Source organism: Alligator sinensis, unplaced genomic scaffold, assembly GCF_000455745.1.
Source record: "Alligator sinensis unplaced genomic scaffold, ASM45574v1 scaffold444_1, whole genome shotgun sequence".
Lineage (NCBI taxonomy): Eukaryota > Metazoa > Chordata > Crocodylia > Alligatoridae > Alligator > Alligator sinensis.
The window spans coordinates 4,272,960-4,300,902 of record NW_005841886.1 but is presented as its reverse complement, the minus strand read 5'-3'; the positions used below and the strand labels follow the sequence as shown (position 1 = coordinate 4,300,902).

Here is a 27,943-nt window from a genome sequence, read left to right as displayed (position 1 = left end):
TAGGGTTACCATACTTCCAGTTTCAAAAAAGAGGACTCCTGTTGGGGAGGGAGGGTGGTAATATGACTGTGGGTGGAGGGCAGTGATATGCCTGTGCCCTGTCCCTCACTCCCAAGCCACAGCCCCCATAGCCCTGCTGCTCACCCTCACTCCTGACCCACAGTACCCCGTATCCTGCCCTGGCATACAGAGACCCCCCTTCCCCAGGCTTCAAACCCCACGTACACACCCATAGCAGCCCACAACTTCACACATTTGCCCCCACATACATCCCCCTGCAACCATGAATGACTGGTGCATCTTGAGACTGGGGGGGCACCATTTGTAGGCGGCAGTGTCAGTGGTGAGTGGGGACCACCCACAGACGATGGCAGCGAAGGGGTGGGGGGTGGTGAGTGGTGAGCAAGGACTGGCCGCAGATGCCAGTGGCTGTGGTGAGTGGCGACTGCCCACAGATTCCTGTGACAGTGGTGGTGAGGAGGGGCGAGTGGTGAGTGGCAACTGCCCTAAGAAGCCCGCGGCGGTGGTGGCCAATCTCAGGGGGGCATGTGCCCCCCCTTCACCTCCCGTGCCCCCTCTACACGTAGCCTATTGCCCCAACCATACAAAGTTTTGCAGAATTTTGAGTTTTTAGCTGTGTGATTAAAATCATGATTAATTGCGACTAATTTTTTTAATTGCGCAACTATTTGCAATCTGATTTTTTAATTGTTTGACAACCCTAATATCAATAAAACATTGCCCAACTTCTCTCTGTCTCTGAGAGAGACAGAGACAGAGAGAGGCGTTTCATTTTTATTGTGGAAGAACATGGATTTTTGGATATTTTAATAAGTGAATTTGGGATTTTTTTATCAGAGAATTTGCAATTTTTAAACAAGGAACACAAGGATTCCTGCTAGTGAGGCAAATGGTGGGACCTAGGCAGAGGAGCCTGCCCAGGGTTGCCACCAGGGACCGAGCTGGAGGGCAAATGAGGTGGCTGACCTCCTGGCCATTTGGGGCCAGGAGGACAAGCTTCAGCAGTTCAAAGTTGGCCACCACAATGAGCACATCTTCCAAGCAATAGCTGCCCAGATGGCAGGGTGGGAGCACACATGGCAGCAGTGCCGCATGAAAGCCAACTGTGTAGCCACAGCCCATTGGCAGCTGGCCCAAAGGTGCAGGTGGCGCTGCTGCAGTGCTTGTACCAAAGGGGGGTGTCAGGCATGCAGACACAGGGCTGCAGGTCCAAGGGAGAGGGTGCTGTTGCAGGTGGCAACAGGTCACAGTCAGGCAGCAGCTCCCGCTGCCAGATTGCTGCAGTGGGTAGAGGGTGCAGGGGCCACTCTAGGTCAGGGCTGCTGCAGCAGTCCAGCTGGCACAGGGAGCTGGTATCCCCATATATCAACTGGCCAGGCCTCAGAAGCTCCTGAGGGCACGTAGCCCTGAGCTGCTCATTGGGGCAGCACTTTATACTGCTGGGGCCAGCACAGGAGCTGGCCCCAGCCTCCAGCTCCCCCTGGCTGCAGATCTGGTAGGAGCTGGACAGGGTCAGTTCGCCCCAGGTGGCACAATTTGCCCCACACCAAAGTGTATGTTCAGGCACGTGTGCTGAGGCACAGATGTCTAGCTCAAATTTGTGCCACTGCTGTTTGAGCTGCTGCAAGTGCATGTGCCTGCATGTGTGGACATGGCCTTATAGACCAATGATTCTCAATCAGGATGCCTTGAGATCCTGTCAAGGGTGCTGTGGGATGCCATGCATTGTTAGCACTGTTAGGTGTGCAAACATGATTGGAAAGAAAAACCCAGAGATATCAAATAAGAATCCATAGTGTTAAAAACATTCTGACCTGTTGAGTTCTTTGCAACAGAAAAATTGCTCAAATTGCTCTATTATGTTTCCATAGTCAAAGAATTAGTGAAAACGAAGAGCTGTCATTTTCTGAGAAGCGCTTTGAATCTAAAAAGATTGAGAACCATTGTTATATAAATTAACTGAATCAGAGATGCATAAATTTTTGTAAGCAGTGGCTTATTTCATCAGATTCTATGGAAGGACTGCAGGAAGCAGAGCTTCTAAATAGAAAGCAGTGATTAGAATACAAAGGGTAAGGATGGGGAGGAAAAAGGAAAGAGCACTTCCTGGAGACGCAAGATGGGTAGGAGAAAGAAAAACAAAGCAGTTAATCCTTATGTCCCTCAATGAGTTACAAAAGCTAATCCAGATAATGAGATAACAATATAGTTTTAGTTTAGACCAGTGGTTCCCAACCTTTTTTATACTGTGGACTGGCACGGAAGTGGGATGGGATGCATGGAGCTGGCTGCCTCCCTCCTGGGGCTGCACCACCACCTAGCTTTAGCCCTGCACGTGACTGCCGGTGACAGAAGTCGCTTGCTTGGGTGGACAGACGGGGGTCCAAGAGGCGGGCTTGTGCCACGACCTGGCATCAACCCTTCACAGCCTGGTACTGGGCCGCAGCCCGATGGTTGGGAACCTCTGGTTTATACCATACTTAACACAGTCCAGGCTATGGATAATTTCTTGTTTTGCAATTTCCTGTTCAAGTCGGTTTCTAAGAATCACTACTCTGAGGTCAGCACTGGAATGTCCAGGGAGACATAAGTGTTCTGCCACAGGCTTGTGTGTCTTTCTCAAGTTAGTGTCAGTTCAGGGTTCATTCGTTCTTTCATGCATGGATTGCCTCATCTGTGTAATGCAGACAGTACAGGGGCACTGTAAGTAGGTGACGGCGTATATGGTATTGAGAGAGGAGCAAGTGAATGAACCTCAGATGTTGTAACTCATGTTATTTGGTCCACTGACGATGTAGTGTGTATTGATGAAGGGCCACAGCTAGCATTTGGGTCAGGAGCACGGTCTTACCTTGGTAAGAATAGGAGTTAGGAAGTCTGTTGCCAGAGAGACACTGTTGAAGCTGGGGACTGTCTGTAAGCCAAGACAGGTTTGTCCCTCATAACTACCTTGATATGGTCCTCATTTTCTGGGTGGGGAGGGTTGGAGGTCATTAATAATTAGACCTGTGCAAGTCAGCAGCGATCCGATCTGGCTTTGGATCTGTCCGCTTCAGATGCTAGGGATCTGATTCGGAGCTCCGGACCGGGTTTCTGCCTCGATCCGGCCGAAGTGGCTCCAAAGTTTCGGAGCCACCTCGGAGATCCAGTCATGTATAATGGGGACTCAATTAAATATCTATAACTTTGTTGTTTTCTGTCTGATTTGGATGAAACTTGCAGGGATGGTAGCCTCTGCTGAGAGCATGAAGTCTGACAAGTTTTAAGAATATCAGTGCAGGGGTTTGGGGGGAACTGCACTGATCTTCTTGAAACTAGATCATCTCAGCCAAAGCTTTGTCTAGCCAGGTTTTGAAAACCCCCAAGGATGGAGTTCCCCAGTCTTTCCTCATATGTCATGTGCCCCAGCTCCCTCACCATTTTTGTCACCCATCACTGGATTCTCTCCAATTTGTCCACATCCTTTCAGTAGGGGCCCAAAATTGAACACAGTAGTCCAGATGTGGCGTCACTAGTGCTGAATAGAAGGGAATAATTATTTCCCTTCATAGGCAACACACCCCCTGAGAGCACTGGTGCCCCCCCTGAGAGTAAGCACTCTCAGCTTAGGCAATGGGCATGGGGGGCAGGCGGAACGCTGGCATCCCCCCACAACAAGAAGTGCCACCAGCACTTCCGGGCTTGGTGTCTGGCTGCAGAGGGGACCCCAACACCTGCTAATACCACCGCAGCCGCCTGCAGACAGTCCCCACTTGGCCCACCCTCACCGTTGACACTTGCATCACCATCTGCGGGTGGTCACCGTGCCCGCCCAGCTTCAGGAGGCACACGTCACCTATGCTTCCCTTGACCTACTGGCATCACACCTACCAATGCAGCCCAGTATGCCATTAGCCTTCTTGGCAACTGGGGCACACTGGTGACTTATATTCAGTTTATTGTCCATTGTAGCCCCCAGGTCCTTTTCTGCAGAACTGCTGCCCAGCCAGTCAGTCCTCAGCCTCTACTGGTACATAGGACTGTTCCATCCTAAGTGCAGGACTTTGCACTTGTGCTTGTCCTCATGAGATTCCTTTTGGCCCAATCCTCCAGTGTGTCTAGGTCACTCTGAATCCCAGCCCTACCCTCCAGCATATCTACTACTCCCCCCATCTTGGTGCCATCTACAAACTTGCTGAGGGTGCACTCTATGCCATCTTCCAGGTCACTGATGAAGACAACAAAACTGGTCCCAGGACCGATCCCTGGGGGACTCCACTTGATATGGGCTGCCAACCAGACATCGAGCCATTGATTACTACTCTCTGAGCCCATTGCTCCAGCCAGTTTTCTATCCACCTTGCAGTCCACTCATTCAGCCCATACTTCCTTAGCTTGCCTGTGAGAATGTTGTGGAAGACTGTATCAACAGCCTTGATAAAATCAAGGTACACCATATCCACCAGTTGCCCCACATCCACAGAGCCAGTCACCGTATCATAGAAGGCAATCAGGTTGGTCAGGCCTGACTTGCAAATTCCTCTCCTTGCTCTACTTCTACTGGTATTCACAGCCGCACCCTCATAATTTACAGCATTTTGCATATTTCATTAATGAGGTGTTTACTTCCCTTTGCAGATCACCAGTGAAAGCTGTAAGCGAGATCCCACTAGGGAACTGCTGCAACTTAACACAGCACCAGCCAGGATGAATGCCTGTTTAGGACCTCCTCGCCAACTACAGCATGCAAGACCCTGACCTGTCCAAACAGATTTCTCAATTCCAGGAGCTGCAGAATCCACTACTTGACTAAAAACTATAAATATATCACAGTTACTCTTCCCATCATTGATTTGCTGTTTGATATCAGCAGATCAGTAAGAAAGTTGGCAATACAAGGCATATTGTAAGAGACCTAGTCACTCCATAATTAATGCTCCTGCCAGCTTCCTTCAGATAATTCTCACTATATCTTTGCTTTATAAAATATCTCTGCTTTGAAAAGCACCGAAGTTGTGGTGGGGGCAAAAAAGGTTTCGGCAGAATTTGAGAAAAATATTTCAAGAGTTTGTTTTTCATTTTTGATTCTGTAGAATTTGAAATCTCTGGGCTCCTCTTGCAAATCATGTTTGCACACCTAACAATGATGACATTGCATAGCACCCTGTTACACCCCTAAAAGGATTTCAAGGCACCATGGCTGAGAGTCTCATCATTAGGCTAATATGCCCTCTGATTCACAACTAGCTTCTTGTGCTTTGGCTCCATCTGGAGCCAATAGTTTGTAATTGATCCGAGTTGTGGATTTCCTTGAGGTCGGTCCTCTTCTGGTTGAGTTCAACAGGAATAATGGGTCTGACCACTGACATTAACTAGAGTTTTTCTATCAGTGGTAGATGAAGCAATCTGAAAGGCCAGAGCTTGCAAAAGTGTTTTTCATTTAGGGTTCTGAGTTTTTTCTTGGAAATTTTTTCTATTTGTATTTCCATTTATCTTTTCTCCCTCCCCCTCCACCCCCACTCTTGACTGCAGTTTTTATAGTGTACCAATCATGATAATAATAAAAGAGGCTTAAGCATAAAATAATATAGTTTGAAGTAGAGGAGCCCTGTCAGAGTTTGTGCTGCAGAAGAGAGCTCTTCTCAGATAGGTGAAAACACTAGGGCCACATCCAGATGAGCAAGGGCATGAGGTTTGTGGTGCCACAAACCACATCCAGGGAACATTAAAACATGCCCTGTGCTGCAAATTTGCAGTGTTGGGCCAAAATTTACTACCAGGAAATCCCAGTAGCAAAAAAAAACCCCAGGAAAAAATGTGGTGTGGCACATGAGACAGGAGCGTATGCCTGAAGACACAGAGGCTTAGTCCTCCTGACAGATCCTCTGGTTGCTGGCCAGAGCATCTCCTCTCTTTCAGTTGTGCCCCAGCTCTTCCAGCATGCTGGGAGCTGGAAAGGGCCAGGCATAGGCAGTTTGCCCAAGGCGGGACAATTTGTCCCTCTACAAAGCACACATGCAGGGGCATGTGCTGTGGCAAAAAGTAGCAGCACAAATTTGTGCCACTATTATTTTTGCTGCTGCAAGCACACACCCCTGCACATCTGGGCACAGCCCAGAAGGTCAAATTTTCAAAACATGCCCTACTGATTTAGGAGCCTATGTCCCATTTCCAGAAGTGATTTAGGCACCAAGTATTTATGTCTTTTTAAAATCAATGGAACTAAACTACCTAAGAAGAGATACAAGGTGGTCATGGTGGCTGACTCCCTCCTGAGAGAGACAGAGGGAGCAATCTGCCAACCTGACCACCTGCTCTGTGAGGTCTGTTGCCTTCAAGGGGCCCGTATTTGGGATGTGGCAGAGGGGATTCCTAAACTTGTCCAGCCCTCCGACCACTACCCCATGCTCCTCATCTATGTGGGCACAAATGACACAGCTTGGAGCAAACCTGGCTGGGACACAGATTTAATAGATTTCATAGACATTAGGGCTGGAAGGGACCTCACAAGATCATCAGGTCCAGCCCGCTGCCCAAAGGACAGGAAGTCAGCTGGGGTCAGGTGACCCCAGCAAGATAATCATCCAAACACAACTTGAGCGTGTCCAGAGTGCGTGCTTGCACCACTTCTGGGGGGAGTCTATTCCAGACTCTGGAGACTTGGACAGTAAAGAAGATTTTACTTATGTCCAGTCTAAAATGGTCTTCCAGCAATTTGTGACCATTGGACATTGTTTTTCCCTAGGGGAGCCCTGGTGAACAGACGTTCTCCTAGATCCTGATGAACACCCTTTATATACTAATAGGCTGCCACCAAATCCCTGCTGGGCCTATGCTTCTCCATGCCTCTCAGCCTCTCCTCATAAAGCCTGCTCTCTTGGCCTCTAATCATGTGCGTGGCTCTCCTCTGGATTCTCTTGAGCTTCTCCGTGTCCTTCTTAAAGTGTGGAGCCCAGAATTGGATGCAGTACTCCAGCTGCAGCCTCACCAAGGCCAAATAAAATGGGAAAATGACATCTTGGGTCTTGTTTGAGATGCATCGGTAGGTGCAAGTCAGGGTTTTATTTGCTTTGCCAGCTGTAGCGTTGCATTGGTGGCTCATATTCATCTTGTGGTCAACCCCAAACACACCTACAGGCTTGGGGGGACCAAACTGAGGAGCACCCTGACTGCAAGGGGGGGGTAATAATAGACCACAGTATGAATATGAGCCGGTAGTGCAATGCTGTAGCCAGCAGGACAAATAACACTCTGGCATGCATCAATCAATGCATCTCCAGCAAAACCAAGGAGGTGATTCTTCCACTCTACTCAGCACTGGTGAGACTGCAACTGGATTACTGCATCCACTTCAAGGCACCACGCTTTAACAAGGTCATGGACAAGCTTCAGAGAGTCCAAAGAAGAGACACCTGTATAATCAAAGTCTTAAAAGGTAAGCCATATGAGGAAAGGCTTGAGGGATCTGGGACTCTTCAGCCTGGGGTAAAGAAGGCTGAGAGGGGATCTGATAGCAGCTTACTGCTACACTAGGAGAGTATATCAAGGGCTCAGTGAGCAATTGTTTACTAGGGCACCCAAGGAGAAAACCAGGAGTAATGGCTACAAACTCCTGCAAGACCAATTAAGGCTCAACATTAGGAAAAACTTCTTCACAGTCAGGGTGTCTGGACTGTGGAATAGCTCCCTCCAGAGGTGGTGCAATCACCTAACCTGGAAATCTTCAAGAGAAGACAAGACAGTCACCTTGCTGGGGTCACCTGACCCCCAGTAAGCTTTCCTACTTGGTGCAGGGGGCTGGACTCAATGACCTTTTGAGGTCCCTTCCAGCCTGACAATCTATGAATCTATGAATGACCCCCAGTCTCTTTCAGACATAGTGCTAGTGAGTTAAGCACTGCCAAGCCTATAGGTATGATGTGGGTTCTTTCTCCCAAGGTGGAGCACCTTGCATTTCTCTATGTTGAAGGTCATCAGGTTTATATCTGCCCACCTTGCGAGCCTATCCAGGTCAGCCTGAATCCCTAGCCTATCCTCCAGTGTAATTGTGCTTCCCCATAGTTTAGTGTCATCCACAAATTTAGCCAGTCCGCTTCTGACACCCTAATCCAGGTTGTTAGTGAATATATTAAAGAATACTTGTCCGAGTACTGAACCCTGAGGGACACCACTGGGCACCGTGCACCATGCTGACTTGGTTCCATAGACTATCACTCGCTGGGTCCAACCATGGAGCCAGCTCCCCAGCCATCAGACCATAAGGTTGTTGAGACTGCAGTTCCCCAGTTTTGCCATGAGGACATCATGGGAGACCAAGTCAAAGGCTTTTTTCAAATCCAAGTAAATGACATCAACCTTTCCCCCCTGTCCAGGTGATGCGTCACCTGGTCATAGAAGGAGATGAGGTTGGTCAGGCACAACCTACCCAAAATGAAGCCATGTTGGCTGTCTCTTAGAATGGCACCTTCTGTCAGCCTGTTGTTCATGGATTCTTTGATAATTTTTTCCAAGATCTTCCCAGGGGATGAGGTCCAACTGATTCATCTGTAGTTCCCTGGATCTTCCTTCCTTCCTTCCTTTCTTGAAGATAGGCACCACATTGGCCCTCTTCCAGTCTTTAGGAACCTCTCCTGAGTGCCATGAGTTCTCAGATATCTGCACCAATGGTCAAGCAATAATGTCAGCCAACTCTATGATGGTGCATTCCATTAGGGCCCGCTGACTTATGGATGTCCAGCCTCTCAAGGTGTTCCCTCAAGGCCTTCGCCAAATGTAGGTGTATGGTCACCCATATCCTTGTAATCCTGTGTCCTGTCAGGCAGGGTGATCCCCTTGGGCTGGTGAAAAAAACAGCGCAAACTAATCATTGAGGAGATTAGCTTTTTCCTGGGTGTTAGTTGTCAGCGGCCCCATTTGATTTAGCAGTGGTCCAATGTTGCAGTTATTTTTTTTCTACTTCCTACGTATCTGAAGGACTTTTTATTGTCCTTGATTTCCGTAGCCAGCTTGAGCTCGGTTTTGGCCTTGGCTTTTCCGGTCCTCTCCTTACAGGCGTGGGCCAGTGATGCATAATCCTCCTTTGAGGTATTTCCTGTCTTCCAACCCATATAGGCTTCTCTTTTAAGATTATGGAGGTCCTGAGTTCCCTATTTAGCCAGCCCTTTTACTACCTTTCCTGTGGGCAGGAACAGACTTTCCTTGTGCTTTTAAGATTGTGTCCTTAAGAAGAGACCACTCATCTTGGACTCCCTTCTCTGTCAGATCATGATCTTTCAGGGCCTTGACAACCAACCTCCTGAGCTTGTGAATATCAGCTTTCCTAAAGTCAAGGATTTCTGCATTGCTGACTGATTTGCCAGCTTTGTGATGGTTAAGGATGGTAATCAACTCATGACCACTGTCACCAAGCTTTCCTGCAATCCTCAGGTCACTCACTAGATCCCCTTTGGTCAGAACCAAATCCAGCAGTGCCTTGCCTCTTGCCAGCCCGTGGACTTCTTGAGTCTGATAAAGCTTGTCAATGCAGGTGAGGAAGCTATGCGACTGATCAGATTTGGGTGAATGCTCCTCCCATGAGATGTCAGGGTGGTTGAAATCACTCATGACAACCATGCACTAAGAGCGTGCAGCCTCTGTTGGTTCCCTAGAGAATTCATGGTCAAGCTCTTCCTCCTGGTTAGGAGGTCTGTAATAGATTCCTACAGTAATATTCCCTTCACCACATTCTCCCTGTATTTTAACCCAGAGGGTTTCAAGTTGTCCTTGGGTGCCAATGTCAGCTAGTAGGGAAGTGTACTTCTCCTTGATGTAGAGAGGTACACCTCTGCCCTTCCTCCCAGCATGATCCCTCCTGTACAAGGTAAAGCCATCTACATCTGTGGTCCAGTCATAGGTGGAGTCCCACCAGGTCTCCATTATCCCTATGAGATCATAATTGTTACTGCTTAGGAGAAGGGCCAGTTCCTCCTGTTTGTTCTCCATGCTCCTGGCATTAGTGTACAGGCAGCTAATCCTTCCACTGGAAGCCTTAGGCTTCCTTGTATGCTTAGGAGAGTCCTGTCCATGGGCTGGGGTAGGAGTAAGTTCAATTGTATTTCCTGACTTGCTGATTATGTGCTTATTCTGATGATTGTCCTCCCGTCCCCCAGCGATCTTAGTTTAAAACTCTATTGAGCTGGTCAGCCAATCTGGTCGAAAAAAGCTTCTTTCCCGTTGGGGTGAGGTGGAGGCCATCTCTTTCCAGAAGACCGCTGCCTCTCTCCCTGAGGTGCAGACTGTGATTGAAGAAGCTGGAGCCTTCATAGCGGCACCAACACCGCAGTTTTCTGTTTACCTGTTCAATACAGCTATTCCTCCTGTGCCCATGACCCAAAACTGGAAGGTTGGAGGAGAAAACCACCTGTGCCCCCAACCCTCTAAGCCCAGCACTCAGAGCCTTGTAGTCACTCATGACCTGGCCGGGATTGCTCTGAGCCGTGTCATTTGTGCCCACATCAATGAGGAGCATAGGGTAGTGGTCAGAGGGCTGGATAAGTTTCGTGATTATCTCAGCTACATTCTGGATACGGGCCCCTGGGAGGCAGCAGACCTCATGGGCTAAGGAGTCAGGGTGGCACATCACACCCTCTGTCCCCCTCAAGAGGGAGTCTCCCACAGCAACCACTCTGCATCTCTTCTTAGTTGTGGTTGCTGGTTGCCTTCCTTCCTCAAGTGCTGGAGTCAGCAACTCTGCTGGCTCTGATGTTGCTGGAAGGGGTTCATATTTGTTGTGGAGTTTTAGAGGGGCGGTGACCATGGCGCAGGGTGCCTTGGGGCTGGGGACAAGTTTGTCCAAGCAAGTTGGACTTCACGGGGGGTCCTCTTGTCTGTCATCATCCTGCTAACCCTTCCTTGCTCTTCCATCCTCATTCTTCAGATGAAGAGCCTGGCACTAGGCATCAATCTCCTCTTCACCATCCCTGGTGGCATGCAGCCTCTGCACTGCAGCCTGGAGCTCCCCTATCTGGTACTCTAGAGACTCTAATGTGAAGCACATTCCACAAGGGGAGGTGTCTTTGCTCCTGAACCCAGGTGCCTGCATTCATGCCAGGCAGCCCCTGCATCCAAGAGCCAGGGGCTCCATCTGGGTGGAGGCCTCAGTGATATCAGAGGTGGGGGCTCCAGCTGCGGGTGAGGGGGATCTTCAGGGTGCAGTGTGTCACCACCATCATACAGGTAGTAGTCCAGGCTATTGCTGTGCCAATCCTTCTCCTTAGGCTCGCCGCCTAGAGCCTCGTGCCCCTCCTGCTCTCCCTCCTGTGTGAACTCCCGCACTAACTCATGCACTGGGTCCCAGAGCACACCTGTTTGTGTGGTTCTGGTTGCACAGCACCCTAGGGGGAAAGGCTAACTGGGAGCCGGAGGGGGACAGAGGGTATGACCCTCCTCAGCTCCACTCAGTTGCCTCCTGTATCTAGCTAGTGCCCAAACACCACGGACCCCACTTGCCTCCCGGCTCCGCACTGGGGGGTCATGTTGGAGTCCCTGCCAGGGTCTGTCGAGGTCCCTGCTGGGGTCTCTGGCTCACAGGGGCACAACAGGCTGTTACCCATGCGTCTCGCTCCAGAGCTGTGCTCAACAAGTGACTACAGGGCTCTGGGGGCTGGGCTCAGAGGGTCGGTGGCACAGGTAGTTTTCTCCTTGATCTTTCCAGTTACAGGGTATGGGCACAGGAGGGAGAGACATATTGAAGAAGTCAACAGAAGACTGCGGCACTGATGCTATCGTGAAGGCTCTGGCTTCTTCGATCACAGTCCACACTTCAGAGAGAGAGGCAGTGGTCTATTGGAAAGGGATGGCATCCAGCTCACTCCAATGGGAAAGAAGCTCTTCTCAGCCCAAATGGCTGACCTGCTTGACAGGGCTTTAAACTAAGATCACCAGGGAACAGGTGGACAATCACTAGTGCAAGCCCTGGAAGTGACAACCACAGAATCAGCAGGTTAGGTAACACAAGGGAACTCACTCTTACCTCAGCCCAAGGATGGGACTCTTCTAAGAGGACAGGAAAGCTCAGGGCTTCCGATAGCAGGCTTAGCTGCCTGTACACAAATGCCAGGAGCATGGGGAACAAACAGGAGGAACTGGCCCTCCTGCTAAACAAAAATGAATACAATCTCATAGGGATAAATGGAGACCTGGTGGAACTCCACCTATGACTGAACCATAGGTATTGATGGCTATTAGGTGTGTGCGATCTGATCCAGAGCTCAGGACTGGGTTTCTGCTTCGATCTGGCTGAAGTGGCTCCGAAGCTTCAGAGCCACCTTGGAGATCCAGCCGTAGGGTATAATGGGAAATCAATGAAATATCTATAACTTTGTTGTTTTTTGTCTGACTTGGATGAAACTTGCAGGGGTGATAGCCCTTGCTGAGAGCATGAAGTCTGACAAGGTTCAAGAAGATCAGTGGAGGGGTTTTGGGGGAACTGTACCCCAAATTCTTGAAAGCAAAACTAATGTCACGTGTATGTGATACAACACAGGGGGGTCAAAACTGCAGGATGGTAGCTCCTGGTGAGGACAGAAAGCCTGCCAAGTTTCAAGAAGATTGGTGCAGTGGTTTGGGGGGAACTGCACCTCAAGCTGTAGACAAGCAAAAGTCGTGCCATGGGCAACACTGTGTGTATTAAGGCCCAGCAGGTTGAAAGCTTCAGGGATGGTGGCCCCTGCTGCAGCCACAAAGCCTGCCAGCTGTTAAGGGGATCAGTGCAGGGGGGTTCTGGGGCCCTGCACCCCTAGCTGCTGATGGACAAATGGGTGCTTGTGGGACTGACTGTCTGTCTTGGGGCAGTTGATGGTCTGCATTGATTATTTCCTCTCCTTAGTCTCTGCTTTTGTAGGTGCTAATTGATGGCAATTAACTGGCTACATTAGCTAGGTACTCTGTATTGAGCTGGCCCCGAGTGAATCATGATTGATTGGTAACTGGTAACACAGTAGCTTAGCAACCAGGTCTGCAGTAGTGTCTCCCAGGTCCCAAGACAGAGACAGTCAGTCCCACAAGCACCCATGGCAAGAGTTTTGCCTGTGAGCAGTTAGGGGTGCAGGGCTCCAGAACCCCCCTGCACCAATCTCCTCGACAGCTGGCAGGCATCATGGCCACAGCAGGGGACACCATCCCTGCAGCTGTCATCCCGCTGTGCCTTAACACATGCAGTGTCACCCATGGCACGTGTTTTGCTTGTCCACAGCTTGAAGTGCAGTTCCCCCCAAAGCCCTGCACCGATCTTCTTGAAAGTTGGCAAGCTTTGTGGCCTCAGCATAGGCTACCACTCCTGCAGTTTTCACCCCCTATGTTGTAACGCCTAGACATGACATGAGTTTTGTTTTCAAGAATTTGAGGTGCAGCTGCCCCCAAACCCTTGCACTGATCTTATTGAAACTTGGCATGTTTCATGCTCTCAGCAGAGGCTACCATTCTTGCAAGTTTAATCTAAAGTGGACAAAAACCAACAAAGTTATAAATATTTCATTGTTTCCCCATTATATCCTATGGCCGGATCTCTGAAGCGGGCTCCAAAGCTTTTCTGAAGTGCTTTGGAAGCTCTGAACCACTTCAGAAAGTCTAACAAAGCCAGTGCTTCGACCCAGGCATGCTGCTTTGAACACTGAAGCTCTGTCCGAAGCCTTGCACAGCCCTAATGGCTATACCTTGTACAGGAGAGATCATATTGCAAGGAATGGTAGGGATGTAGCTCTATGTGAAGGAGCAGCACACTTCCTTACAAGCAGAGATTGGCACCCAAGGAAGCTACTTGAGACCCTCTGTGTTAGAAAATGGGAAGAATGTGGTGAAGGGGATATAACTGTAGGTGTCTATTACAGACCTCCTAACCAGGAGGAAGAGCTTGACCACAAGTTAGAGAATGGGCAGAGGCTGCACGCTCTCAGTGCATGGTTGTCATGGACGACTTCAACCACCCTGACATCTCATGGGAAGAGCATTCAGCCAAATCTGATCAGTTGTGAAGCTTCCTCACTTGCATTGACAAGCTCTATATGACTCAAGAAGTCTACAGGCCAACAAGAGGTAAGGCGCTGCTGGATCTGGTACTGGCCAAAGGGGATGATCTAGTCAGCGACCTGAGGATCGAAGGGTACTTGGTGACAGTGATCATAAGTTGATAAATTTCTCTATCCATTGCAAAGCTAGCAAAGCATTCAGAAATGCACAAATCCTCGACTTTAGGAAAGCTGATATTTACAAACTCAGGAGGTTGGTTGTTGAGGCCCTGAGAGACCATCATCTGACAGGGACAGGAGTCCATGAAGAGTGGTCACTCCTTAAGGACGTGATCCTAAAAGCACAAGGGAAGTCAATTCTGGCCCATAGGAAAGGTAGCAAAAGGGCTGGGAGACCCTCTTGGCTCAGTAGGGAACTCATGGAACTCCTGAATCTGAAAAGAGAAGCTTATAATGGATGGAAGTCGGGAACTGCCACTAAGGAGGATTATGCAGCAGTGGCCCTCACCTGTAGGGAGTGGACCAGAAAAGCCGAGGCTGAAACTGAACTCAAAATGGCTATGGGTATCAAGGACAATAAAAAAGTCTTTCTTCAAATACGTGGGAAGTCAGAAAAAAACAGGGGCAACATCGGACCCTTGCTGAACCAAATGGCACAGTTGACAACCGACACCCAGGAAAAAACTAATCTCATCAATGATTACTTTGTGTCGGTTTTCCACCAGCCCAAGGGCATTACACTGCCTGATGGGACAAAGGACTACCAGGGTAAGGGCGATCATATGCCTATAACTGGTGAAGATCTTGTGAGGGAACAGCTTGAGAGGCTGGGCAGCCACAAGTTAGCTGGCCTGGATGGAATGCACTCAAGAGTGCTAAAAAAGTTGGCTGACATCATAGTACAACCAATGGCAAAAATATTTGAGAACTCATGGTGCTTAGGAGAGGTTCCTGAAGTTTGGAAGAGGGCCAATATGGTGCCTGTCTTCAAGAAAGGAAGGAAGGAAGATCCAGGGAACTACAGGCGAATCAGCTTGACCTCAATCCCTGAAAAGATCTTGGAAAAAATCATCAAAGAAACCATCAACAATAGGCTAAGAGAAGGCAACATTCTGAGAGATAGCCAACATGGCTTTCTTGTGGGTAGGTCTTGCCTGACCAACCTCATTTCCTTCTATGACCAGGTAATGCATCACCTGGACTGAGGAGAAGAGGTTGATGTCACATATTTAGATTTCAAAAAAGCCTTTGACTTGGTCTCTCATGATGCCCTCATGGTAAAATTGGGGAACGGCAGCCTTAACAACCTTACGGTCTAATGGCTGGGGAACTGGCTCCATGGTCAGACCCAGAGAGTGATAGTCAATAGAACTGAGCCAACATGGCGCATGGTGACCAGTGGTGTTCTCTGGGGCTCAGTACTTGGACCAGTACTCTTTAATATATCCATAAATGATCTGGATTCAGGTGTCAGAAGTGGGCTGGCTAAGTTCGTGGACAACACCAAATTATGGGGAAATGCAGTCACTCTAGAGGATAGGCTGGCAATTCAGGCTGACCTGGATAGGCTTGCAAGGTGGGTGGATCAAAATCTGATGACATTCAGCAAGGAGAAATGCAAGGTGCTCCACCTTGGGAGAAAAATCCCACATCATACTTACAGGCTCAGCAGTGCTTCACTCACTAGCACCACGACCAAAAAGCCATGATTGACCACAAGATGAACACGAGCCACCAATGTGATGCTGCAGCCGGAAAAGCAAATAAAACTCTGGCTTGCATCTATCAATGCATCTCAAGCAAGACCCAAGAAGAAATCCTCCCACTGTACTCAGCCTTGGTGAGGCCACAGCTGGAGTACTGCATCCAATTCTGGGCTCCACACTTTAGAAAAGATGTGAAGAAGCTTGAGAAAGTCCAGAGGGGAGCCACATGCCTGATTAGAGGTCAAGAGAACAGGCCTTATGAGGAGAGGCTGAGAAACACGGGACTCTTCACCCTGGAGAAGCGAAGGCTCAAGAGTGACTTGGTGACAGCCTAAAAGTATATAAGGGGTGTGTATCAGGAACTGGGAGAATGCCTGTTCACCAGGGCACCTCAAGGGAAGACAAGGTCTAGTGGTCACAAACTACTGGAAGACTATTTTAGACTGGACATAAGGAAAAACTTCTTTACTGTCCAAGTCTCCAGAGTCTGGAATAGACTCCCCCCAGAAGTGGTGCAAGCACCTATTTTGGATACCTTTAAGAAATGCTTGGATACTTACCTTGCTGGGGTGATCTGACCCCAGCTGACTTCCTGCCCCTTGGGCAGGAGGCTGGACCCGATGATCTCGTGAGGTCCCTTCCAACCCTAATGTCTATGAAATCTATTAACCTATTTTGAAAATGAGACTTAGGAAGCTCTGAAAATCTTTTTCCTTCTACTTCTTAACTGTGAGAAAAAAATATTTTTTGTCAAAAGGAGCCGCCTTTTCTGTTCATAAATGATCTCTAATTGTCTGAGATTCATTGGGATTCCCACAAAATTTGTTTGTGGTTTGTAATTACTTGGCAGCTGCTCATGTGTTTATACATCAGCCTGTGGATTGCTAATGAGGTGTCCTGCTGGCTTTGCTCTGAGAGTTTAGTATTTACAGTTCAAGAGTCAGCTTGTGGTACTGGCATTCCTCTGGCTCATACCTTCTCCTGTGAGTCAGGGCATTGGAATCAGTGGGTCACAAACAGACCAAGGTGCTATTCAGTGCAAACAAATGAAAAAAAAGATGGCTCAGCCTGTCCCCAAATGCCAGGGTTCTTTGACTGGAAGCATACATGAAATACTTCGTATAAGAGCTTGTTACCCCAGTGTGCTTTGATCTCTCTCAATTCTATGACTGAATGACTGACGTTTAAAGGGAGGTCTCTGGCTTGATATAGATATAGTAGGTAGCTACTGATTTGAACACCAATTATCTGGGCTGTTCCACTATCCAAATGAAGGATATGCTACCAATTTGTGTGGTACCAGTCAGAAAGCAATGGCAACTGAGAGAAAGAGAACTGTCAATGATTGAGAAATAAACCCTGACATTCTTAACACACTGAAAAAATGCTGCTTATTCATGATGTATACAACTGTTAATGTAATACCAGTATAAACTTCATGAACCAAACAATCTGATTTGAGAGACAGGTTGTTGTACTAGTTAGTCTGACTCTGCTGTACAATGTAAAATAGGTGTAGCTAGACAAGGGCCACTAGATGTCCCCCTAACACAGCTGGATGCCCCTCTGAAGGTTGGATCCTTCAGGCTATTTTGACATTATACTCAAGAGGTGAGATTACAACTCCTGTCAGCATGCCCTAATCTGGCTAGCAAGGGTAGCAATGCAGGGAAAACAGAGCAACCCAGGCTTCAGCACTGGCTGGCTACCTAAGCGGGCCCCCAGAGGAGCTTGTATACCTTGCAGCAGACACCAATACCACTGCACTTATATTAGTACCCATGTGCACTAGTACAGGGCTAAGTCTTTTCATCCTATGATCCTAATGGGAGTAAGAGTGTAGACACTGCCTTGGTTTGTTGTTCTTCCTTCCATCAAAATCAGGATGGAGCAAGGAGCATAAAGGGAGAGAAATGAGCATGCTGAACACAATGCTGTACTACCTCCTTCAACCCAATAGCCAAGTTACTTAAATAATAGCTGCAACGATTCTGAGGGAACAAACAAAGCCGGCTAACATAACCCCATGCCCAGGGACAAATGTTACCCTGGCACGCACAGTCAAAGTAATAACAATTTCCACTGAATGTTTGAATTTCTTAGAAGCTGTAGAAGGATCCGTCCATTCTGAGACTAATTGGGGTACAGCTTCTGCTAGCAATTGATATGCCAGGACCTCTGGGGATGTGCCCTGGGCCACAGATTCCTTTAATTCATGCAGACATGCTCTTGCAGTTCTGCCCCATATGCAATCCTTCCTCTTGCGAAGAACAGCTGTAGTTGCTGGAGGGCTCACATGGTCTCTTGTTAGTGCACTGACATACTGCTTTGCAATACTCTACCGGGCCTGGGGCATTCTCATTTTAAATGCCCATGATGGTACAGAGAAATCTGTCTCAACCACCAAATGTCTGATAGCAACAACAAACAGAATTACAGACCCCTTGAATCCAGATCCTAATGAAGAGGAACAAAAGTAGGAAGCATTGAACATATTCTCAGACTTGCTCCTCTAAGGAGCTTTTCTAGTAGATAGGAAGAGATGATCCAAAGTAGACAAAAAGAAGGGAAGGACTAGTGGTAAGGCAAACTGGTGCTTAACACAGAAAGGGACTCCATTCAGAATGAATAGTGTCTCCAGCTACACAGCTCATGTGGCCCATCCCTAGTCTATCATTATGTATGTATCACAGATATGGCACTTCTCTGCTAGCTTCCCAGCTTGTCCAGGATCGAGATAAGACTAACTGGCCTATAGATAAGACTACATTATGTATGTATCGCAGATATGGCACTTCTCTCCTAGCTTCCCAGCTCAGTTCCATCCTCCATGGTTCCATTATATTGGTACTGCAAGAAAACAAGCACCAGCACCCAGCCAGTTTTGAGAGAGTCCAGTTATTTGGCAAAGTCTGCTCCTCCTGCTCCTTTAGCCTTCCATGAAGTCAATATTTCACCCAGAGTCTTCATCACTCTCAAACCTATCCCAAGTCCAGCAGAAAGGATAGCAGAAATATGGGGGGCTAGCTACAGTACACAGCTGATAATGCCAGAGGTACCTACATGAAGTGTAGGATGGTTTGGATAGAGATGATCCTGCCTTAGGCAGGAGGCAGGACTAGATGACCTATGGAGGTCCTTTCCAGCCCTACTTCTCTATGATGCTACAAGCATTACTTGAACACCCATCTATCAAGCACCAGCATCACACAGCTGCACCTGCATAAAATGGGTGGGCACACAGAGTATTAGCCTCAAGAAACAAGCATCTGATACTAATGGACTCTTATGGCTAGGGTCTGGGGGTGATAGGCCTTGGCAGGGCATTCTTAGCATGCAGCTACTGGGGACACAGGAGAAGCCTGATCTCTAAAGCTGGCAAGAGAAGCCACAAGGGAACCAAGTCCTGTTGGAACAGGTGGCTGCATCAGAATCTAAACACACGAGGAGATGCCATACATCTTATGTTGGAAGAAAACCAGGTTGAAAAATTCCAAAGGCAAAAAATCCAGTTTTGACGTTCCTGGAAGGAGATTTTTCAGGTTTCAGATTTTAAAATGTTTTTTCATGTAAGTGTGTTGGTTTTTTTAAATTTGGAATTTGAGTATGTATCACAATCTAGGGCAAGAGAAAAAAAAAGGAAAGATTCAAAATCAAAATGAAACATTTTGCCTCTCTCCAGACAAAACATTCTGAAAGGAATATGCACCAGAATTTTCCTTCCAGAGAGGTTGGTTAGATATCTGGCTGGGGTATTACAATCCCAGCACTCATTCCTGTCCAGGGCAGGGGGTCAGACTTGATGATCTGTTCAGGTCCCTTCTGACCCTAGAAACTATGAGGTTCAGAGTATTTGGTTTTCACTGGCACTCAGAGAGAAGGCAGAATTCATAACCCTTTGTGAAACACAACATTTCTCTTCCTCATAGCTCTAATAGTATCTCTGAAACTGGCTACTATTAGCTCAGTTACAGACACCTATAAAGCTGTGCACCAGACCAGCATGCTCCAAGACAGGTCCAACTAGGACCTCCAAATAGATGAAAAAAAACCACGTTGTAGAAACAATGGCAGAGAAGCAAATGGTACTTTGTGCTGGGAGTCAGAGGGGAAGCGGGTTTTTTTTCACACACAAATGAGTCTTTCCAATAGTTAATCACCATGCAGACCTCATTGTTCAACAACCCAAGGAGCTGCTCATGAGCCTCAGTTTTACCACAGGCATTTGCCAAAATGGAAGCATTTGCACTGCTGGCTTAGGCACATTAATGTCATGGGTATGAAAAGGAAATTTAAAATTATGGCCTAACTGATGCTAGCTCGGGAACTATTCCCAAACAGTGCTGGAAGGTCTGTTATCTTCCTCTGGGGTCAGTGATCTTCTTGGGCGTTCATATATGTGCTCCGGGAGGCGGGGGGAAGCACTTTAATTAGTGAGTTGTGCTAATTAAAAGCACCTCAGCGTCACGTATATCAGTGTGCCCACGCTAAAAAATGGTGGCAGGGCACTTTGAACTAATGCTCTTTAAACAAACTTTAGTTCACCATCACCATCTTTCGGTGTGGGGATGCTGATACATGTGATGTGGAAGGCTGCTGGAGCACATTCATTTCCGCGTTCCAGCAGACTCAATTAATTGGGTCTGCTCTGACATGCTGGATTTACAGCATGTTGGAGCAGCCTCGCTGCATGTCTGTAGGAGCCCCTTCATGGAAGATGAGCAGATCAGACCCCCCCATGATCAGTCTTCTACTTGCTCCTTGCCTCTGGGGCTCCCCGCCAGCTCCCATCAAACAAAGCTCCAGGGCAGTTCCACAGTGTGGAGTGTGGAGGCAATTTCAGCAATGCCACCCAACTGAATTAGGCAGTGAACACCTTCAGGGTTCCTGGGGGTAACTGCCCTGGCTGTGGGACCATACCCCACTAGCTAAATCAGAGATAAATATGGGCCTCAGTGTATATGTACCTGCATGCAGTCACTGCAGAATCAAGGAGTGCGAGGGAACTGCTGGCAGGGACCAAGCTAGGATGGGTGTGGGGGGATGGTCTTACCTCACCTGCGGTACTGAACAGGAATGTGTAGGGGAAGCACGTACAACCGGTGTCCTGTGACTTCACATTATGGATAAATATTCACTGGAGCCTAAGGAACTGTCTTTTTCTTTTGAGTGTGGGTTCTGCCAGGGCCCCTTGGGTAAGACTGGATAGCACAGAATCTCAAAGGCTTTTTACCTTATTGGGGGCAGGGAAACAACTCACTACACCATGTTTAATTGAGATTTTTAAAATGTGCCCAGGAGTACCTCTGAGCTTCCTTGGGGCTGCAGATCAGATCTCAGGAGCCCCCTGACATTCTGCTGTAGTTTGTTCTAATGGCATTATTCCACTCTTAAGAAGTTTCCATCTCTCCAGATCATGTTCTAACATTATAAAAGCCTAAGTCTGTCTGTCTGTCCATAATGGTTTATTTGTGCTCTGACTGGCTGTCTTAGCAGCCTCCTTGGAGGCAGAGGGGAGCGACGGGGACTGCACCGCCATAAGGGAGGTGATGGAGTGGGTGGGGGGGTGAGGCCAGCCCCCTCGGGTCTGCTCCTTGGAGCCAAGGGCCAGTGCCCTCCCCTGCAACAACAGCTGGCAGGGAGGGGAGGTGGCGGGGAACAGGGGAAGGAGGGTTACCGCTCAAAGAAAGGGGGAGAAAGGGGGAATGTCTCCGGCTCTGGCCCTGGACTGAGGTGGCAGGGGGAGGGATGCAGGCCTCTGTCCTCACCTGCTCCCCTGTCATTCTTGACGGGCAATTGTCTAGTATACATATAAACTTCTCACCCCTTTGATATAAACAATCCCGTCCACATCACTGATCATTCTAGTTGCTCTTGTTCCTACTGAGAGATGGTGGCCCAGACTTGGTACATTTTTACAGGTCCTCATCATGACCTTGTCCGATATTAGTAGAGTTTCCCCTTATCTCGTTTATTAGACTTGCAGACTTAAATCTTACTGGATTTCTTTGTTGCATGCATCTCTGACATAGCGTTACTGCTGTTAACATGATTCCCTCTGTCCCATGAGCTCTCAGGACCTTCTAGGGCTTATCCAGCAATGCTGATGTCAGGCACTTCATGAGTAGATCCAAAATGCATTGCTTTGTTTGCTCTCGTGTTAAGTTCCCTCCCCAGTGGAATGGACACCTTTCTCTAGATGACCCTTTCTAAAGTATTAACAAGTAGATCCAATTTTAGTGCCATCAGCAAGTCTCACTACTCTACTGGCACCACCTTCCTCCATGTCATTTATAATCAATCAAACTGGAACCCCAGCACCAAACACTGCAAGCAACCACTAGTATCTGCTAACATTAATGACAATCTGACACCCTTTTAAACACAAAGCTCTCCCCTTATTCCAGCAATGCATTTGTCCCTCATTCTGTTAAACACCCAACTCTTTTTTGCTGGAGCTTTCCAAAATAATTCGGTCTCCTGTACACATTGTCCGGAAAATTTCAGCCACGAAAAAGTTCTAAGCTATAGAAAAAGAGTGCCCCAGTAGGGAAAGTTTTGGAGAGAGAAAAGCAAATTTACTCTTACTAATAACATCTGGCTTAAAAAAAAATGAAAAAGGGCAGAAGCTTGGATCCTGTTGTTTAAAGTTAAGTGCCTAGTAAGTAGCCAGATTTTCATAGGAGGAGCACCAGCTGTAGGTGATGTATGCTCAAGGTGTCTGAAGAGCAGGCTATTTTTATTAAACACAGGTGTACTGAAATACTACTTTTCTGGGTAATCCCAGACCTACAGGATGCCTGGAGAGAGACCAGATAAAGTAGTGTTATACTGGGCAGCATGAGACCTCCCTGTTGGCTGGCAGGTGGGTAAAAGGAACAGAGAATTCTCTGACTTACTTCGTGGCAGGGGACCACATCACGCTTGTCTAAATGCATCTTTGTGTTTGTCGATAGAGAAAGTGGAGTTATGAGGGTGGGAGCAGAGAAGCAGGGGATTTATAGATAATGTGACTCCTAAAGAAGACAACACCATAGCCCAGTGGTGCTCAACCTTTTGGCACCACAGGCTAGAAATGTGGTGCAGGGACTCTCAGAGGGCAAGATGTGGAGTTGGGACATGGTACTGTTCCCTCCCTGCTGTGTGTGCAAGGATTGGACCCTGCAGGCCCAGCGCTATACCCACTTGGTCCTGTGCACTGGGATCAGGCACCACAGTGTTGCAGGCCAGATCTGGCTTATGACCTGGAGGATGAGCACCCCTGCCCTAGGCGGCTCTTATCTATTGGGATTCTTTTCACCTGATATGGGGGGAATTGTTTCTAAGGGACAATGCTTTTTTCACCCGGTTGTACACACAGAAGAAAGAACAATCAAATGTGGCCACCTACCCAAAACTGCATATTAAGGTGCTCTTTCCTTCTACCCAACAACCTGTGCATGTCTTCAACTGTTTTCTGCAGATGTGCAAGGCTGCAGGTTTGGTACAAGTACCAAGTCCAAAAGGGAACAGACAATCCTGTGCAGTTTTATTGTTAGTCTCTCTACTGCACACATCTGGGAGAAGCATAGAAAATTAGGGTTGGAAGGAACCTCAGGTGGTCATCTAGTCCAACCCCCTACTCAGAGCAGGACCATCCCCAAATAGATCATCCCAGCAAAATCTTTTGGTCTTAAAAACTTACAAAGATGGAGATTGCACCACCGCTCTGGGTAACTTGTTCCAATGTTTCACTAGATGTGCCCATCTAGTGAGAAATATTTTCCTAATATCTAACCTAAATTTCCCTTGCTGCAACTCGAGACCATTGTTCCTTGTTCTGTCATCTGCCACCACTGAGAACAGTCTAGCTCCATCCTCTTGGAAACCACACTTCAGGTAGCTGAAGACTGCTATTAAATCCCCTCTCCATCTCCTCTTCTCTAAACTAAATCAGCCCAGTTCCCTCAGTCTTTTCTCATAAGTCATGCTGTACAAAATAATGCAATAGATAACGCAATATCATGCAGTTGATAATGCAGTATCATAGCTGAAATGTACATAACAAATCCCTGGAAACTCACAATTCATTTTTCTACTGCAAATGAAAGAATAAGGAATTGCTTTTTAGCAGCGTCTGAAAGAACAAGTAAGCAAGGGAGAGATGGAAAGTATTTTTAGATTTTAAACACAACTGAGACAATAAATCTTTGGATCCATTTCCGCCTCTGCAAGCACAGCTGAAAGTATCCTGGCTTTGCCATGCCACCACAAGAAGTGGCACCTAAAACATCCTTTGAACAGAAATGTCCTATTTTACTGATTGGTACTTCAAATCCTAAGTTGGCCATGTCACTCAGGTACAGGGTGTGGCAGAAGGAGGGATTTTTTTTTCTAACAGTTGTACTGGTAAAAATCCCAGTATAAATGATGTTATATCTGGATAAAGCTATTTACATTGTTGGACTCTGGTTCCTTAATCAACGTAAGTTATACAAGTATAAACATAATTATTTCACTGTAACTATATTTTTTTTAAATGAGATATTTTGCTCCTTTAATTCTATCAGCATAGTGAAGGCAGCAAAACTTTTCATTGTAGACACAGCTTAAGGCCATGGCCTTGTCTAAACTGACATGGATTTGCCCCATGAATTTGCTCTGGTAGAGCTCTGGTAGAGCAACCCACCCTAATGGAGATGCAACTTATACTAGGAGGAGATTTCTTCTCCAGCCTCACATAAACCGGTTCCCTGAAGGGAGCAACCTATACCAACAGAAGGACATTAGAGCTTCTTCCAGCATAGCTGTGCTGGTCACAGTTTGGGGGGAAAAATAATTTTACCTCTTTCTGACATAAGTATACCAGCAAATCTTTCAAGGCCTTAATTTCAGGCCAGCTTTCCACTACAGAGTTTTGTCTAGATAGCTGTCAATTAGAAAAGTGAAAGAAAATCCCCTCCCTCCCTGCCATCAAAACTGTCCCACATAGGCACAACATCTACAGGCAAATGAGTCCCGTAGCCAGCAGAGTTGTTGTTCAGGGAGGTTTAACTCTGTCAGCAAAGGACCTTCTCTTGCTGCCATACCAATGTAGTTAAACCAGCAAAAACTCTGCATAGTCCAGAGCTGCCATCAAGCACTGAGTGATTTTATTGGCGGTAACTACAACAAAACGGGGATTAGGCATTTTTTAGCTAATGAGTGCAGACAGAAAAATCCACCCAGGCCCAATGTTCCCCTGCCTTCTGTTCATGTGAGTCCAGGAGAGACAGAAATCAGGGTCCTTAGATTGTGGCAGGTGTAGCATGGGGCAGTGGCCCTTCTGTAGACCAATTCCCTTCCCTCTGCCCCTCAGCATCCTATGACAGCCATTGGCTCCCAAATTCTCAGATGCAGAGAGAGAAATGTGAAGCTGGGGAAATCTGAATGACTTTGCAAGACCAATGCAGCTGTTTCTTTGTCTACAGCACAGAGAAAGCAATTTCACTGACACTTGAGGTGAGAAACACAACGTGTACGATACCCATATCAGGCCAGACACCTTAGTCCCAGACAACAGCTCATGGCATAGAATATAAATGCCACACGAGGCCTTTCTTGCAGTGATGAGGAACTTGCAGTGAGTAAGGACTGTGCAATGTAGCCCTCTTATCCCCCCAAAACTGTCTGCTGAAAACCAAGATGTTTCTTACCTTGGTGTCTTCTGTGTCAGACTGGGTGCTTGTTTCATCGTAGAGGTCAGATTCCTCTGAGGCAATTGGCACTTGGACAGTCAGATTGGGGTTATTAATGAAATTCATGTGATCCACATGATCTACAGAGATATGCTCTTTCCCAGCTACTCCATCCATAAAATCCGACTTGGAATCCTGGCCAGAGTCCATATGGTTTAGGACATAGTTGTCTGTCTTACTCTCCTCTTGCTCCTCATCCGGGTCTTTCTTCTCCTTCCACTGCCTGTGAAGTAGCATTAGGACAGTTTTCTTTACAAAGTCAATCCCCCTGGTGATCCTGCCAATAGCAATCTGCAAATTGTTCATCTCTCCATCATCATCAGAAGCTGCAAGGCTATCAGCACTGAAGGAACTCAGCAGCAACGCTAAGAACAGGTTCAGGACCTGGAGGGGACAAAAGCAAACAACAGCTCTAATGTCAGACAGAAGCACAGTTAAAACTCAGGGTGGGAAGGGGAGGACAATATCTTCTACAGCATGGACTTCCCTTCCCTTTGACTAAGAAGTGTCTACCCTCTCCTTGGTTGCTGCACAAACCCAATTTCACCTCTCATTCCCAATCAGGGAACATCTCTTTGACCCTGACAGCCCTCAATGCCGCTTGGTGCAGTCTTGGTGAGAGAATTGGATATTATCTGCAAGTATTTTCAATGCAATACAGTCCTGTGTCCCTTCTTAACCATTGTAAAACTCCATTGTATCCTTGTGTTCTTCATTGTCATTTAATTTCTATACTCTTTGCTCCCTTGAGCAAGCTTATTGCTGGATTGGCTGCCATAGCAGGCTCACAAAGCTTAGTGCTCCTTTCCCCTGTCTGCCCTTGGGCACACTGACCATTTGCCTCATTCTCTTCTCCATTCCTGTTCCCCTCTTTCCCATATCCTGTTGGGGGTGGGCACCAGCAGCTCCAGTTCTAGAGGTGGCTCCCATTTATTCTCTTCTTATTTAGAAATGGCCCCAAATTCGTAGAATCATCAGAATGGAAGGAACTGAGAGGTCATCTAGACCAAACCCTTGCAGGGCCATCCCTGTCTAAATTATTTTACAGATTCACAGTTTAGGGCTGGAGGAAGGATTTGTTTTTGGCTAGAAATAGATGTTGCCAAATGAAGTAGATCAGCTGTGCCAGGATGTTTCCCAGCACAGCTAATTTGCTTCAGAGTGAAGCGCGTATCACCCATTGTCCCACAAGATTAATGGGCAAGACAACAGGCAATGTGATACCTGCTTCAAGAGATGTGCCCCCAGCAATTTCTGGGGCATGTCTATGGAAGCAGGCAAAGTCAGGGTGTGTCTTTGGAAGAGGAAAAAGCCTTTCCCCACTTTCAGAAATGCACCCCAGAGATTGTCGGGCATATGGTTCAGGAAGAAGGGAACTCTAACTTTCCCTGCTTCCAGACACATGCCCCAGAGATACAATGGAAAGCAGGGGAAGCCGGACAGGTGCTCCTGAGGCTTGAGGGGCCTAATCCTGTGCAGGAATTTGGAGGGCATGCAGGACCAAGCCCCTCAAGCCACTAGAGTGTCTACCAGGGGCAGTTGGAGAGTGCAGGCAGCTATGGGCTACCCACATTCTCCTATTTTAAAACAAATAGATGTCTGATACAATAAAGTGGCACAAATTATTAGTACCTTTTGTTGTGACCAATTTGTGTTACAACAAAGGGTATGGATGTCTATTTGCTTTCACCCTGAGCCACCATAAAAATGTTTATGGTTGCACAAAGGTGGCAAAAGGCAACATCCATTCCTACCTTTAGAGTCATGTTGTGTAAGGCTGACCATCATCACACACTATCTGAGCCCCTCTGATATTTAGAAGGCATCTGAAAATTAATTTGACTGCTGCTTAAGGCAGGGTCCAATAAATCATATCACCCTCAACTCCCTGTGATTTTACTTGTCTTTAGAATCCCTCCCTCCCTCTTCTTTCCAGTGAAGGGACTACCACCTGGAGAAATCTCTAGGGACCACAATACACGCAACTGCCAGGTTTTCCTCCAACCAGCAGCTCCCTGGACCACAGATTGGAACCCCAAATTCCTTCTGTGACATCAGGAATAACATGGGGCTAGCAAGCGTAAGTCTAACATACATTATGTAAGCAAGTTGCTAGAATGGAATTCCCATGATCTCAGGCATGGTGCAGAGTCTATTGACTCTGATCCTTCACCAGTCGGTGCCCCAGCCTCACCAGGGCCAGATTCTATGGGTGCAGGACACGGTTTTTGGTGCTGAACACTCACCCGCAGTACTGTGGAATGCATTTGCCGTGACAAACTGACCCTCTGTCCAACCCCCACAGCTGTTGATGTTTGTGCCTCCTGGTGCCAGGAGCACATTTGAGAAGGGAATTAGCTGCTATTCAAGGTCACTGCTGTTTTCACATGGCTCATGCCACATGACTTAAACAAAACCTTTAAATAAATCCCCAGTATCACATCAGTTTAATACTTAGGTTAAGTACCAATTACAGCTAATAGTTTCTGTTGCTGTTGGCTCTGGATTTTTCAGCAGG

General features: G+C 47.5%; 1 protein-coding gene across 8 annotated transcripts in view; it reads right to left on the bottom strand.

Moving 5' to 3' along the window:
- Nucleotides 1–27,943, bottom strand: part of SCN4A (sodium voltage-gated channel alpha subunit 4) — a 148,476-nt gene that overhangs the window by 32,902 nt on the left and 87,631 nt on the right. For all 8 annotated transcript variants that reach the window (XR_003092638.1, XM_006017885.2, XM_025196910.1 and 5 more), the window contains one exon: nucleotides 25,384–25,809. Coding sequence is in view for 7 of the 8 variants with exons in the window: in XM_006017885.2 (XP_006017947.1) it covers nucleotides 25,384–25,809 (426 nt within the window). In the remaining variant the exon portion in view is untranslated. The remainder of the gene's footprint in view (nucleotides 1–25,383; nucleotides 25,810–27,943) is intronic.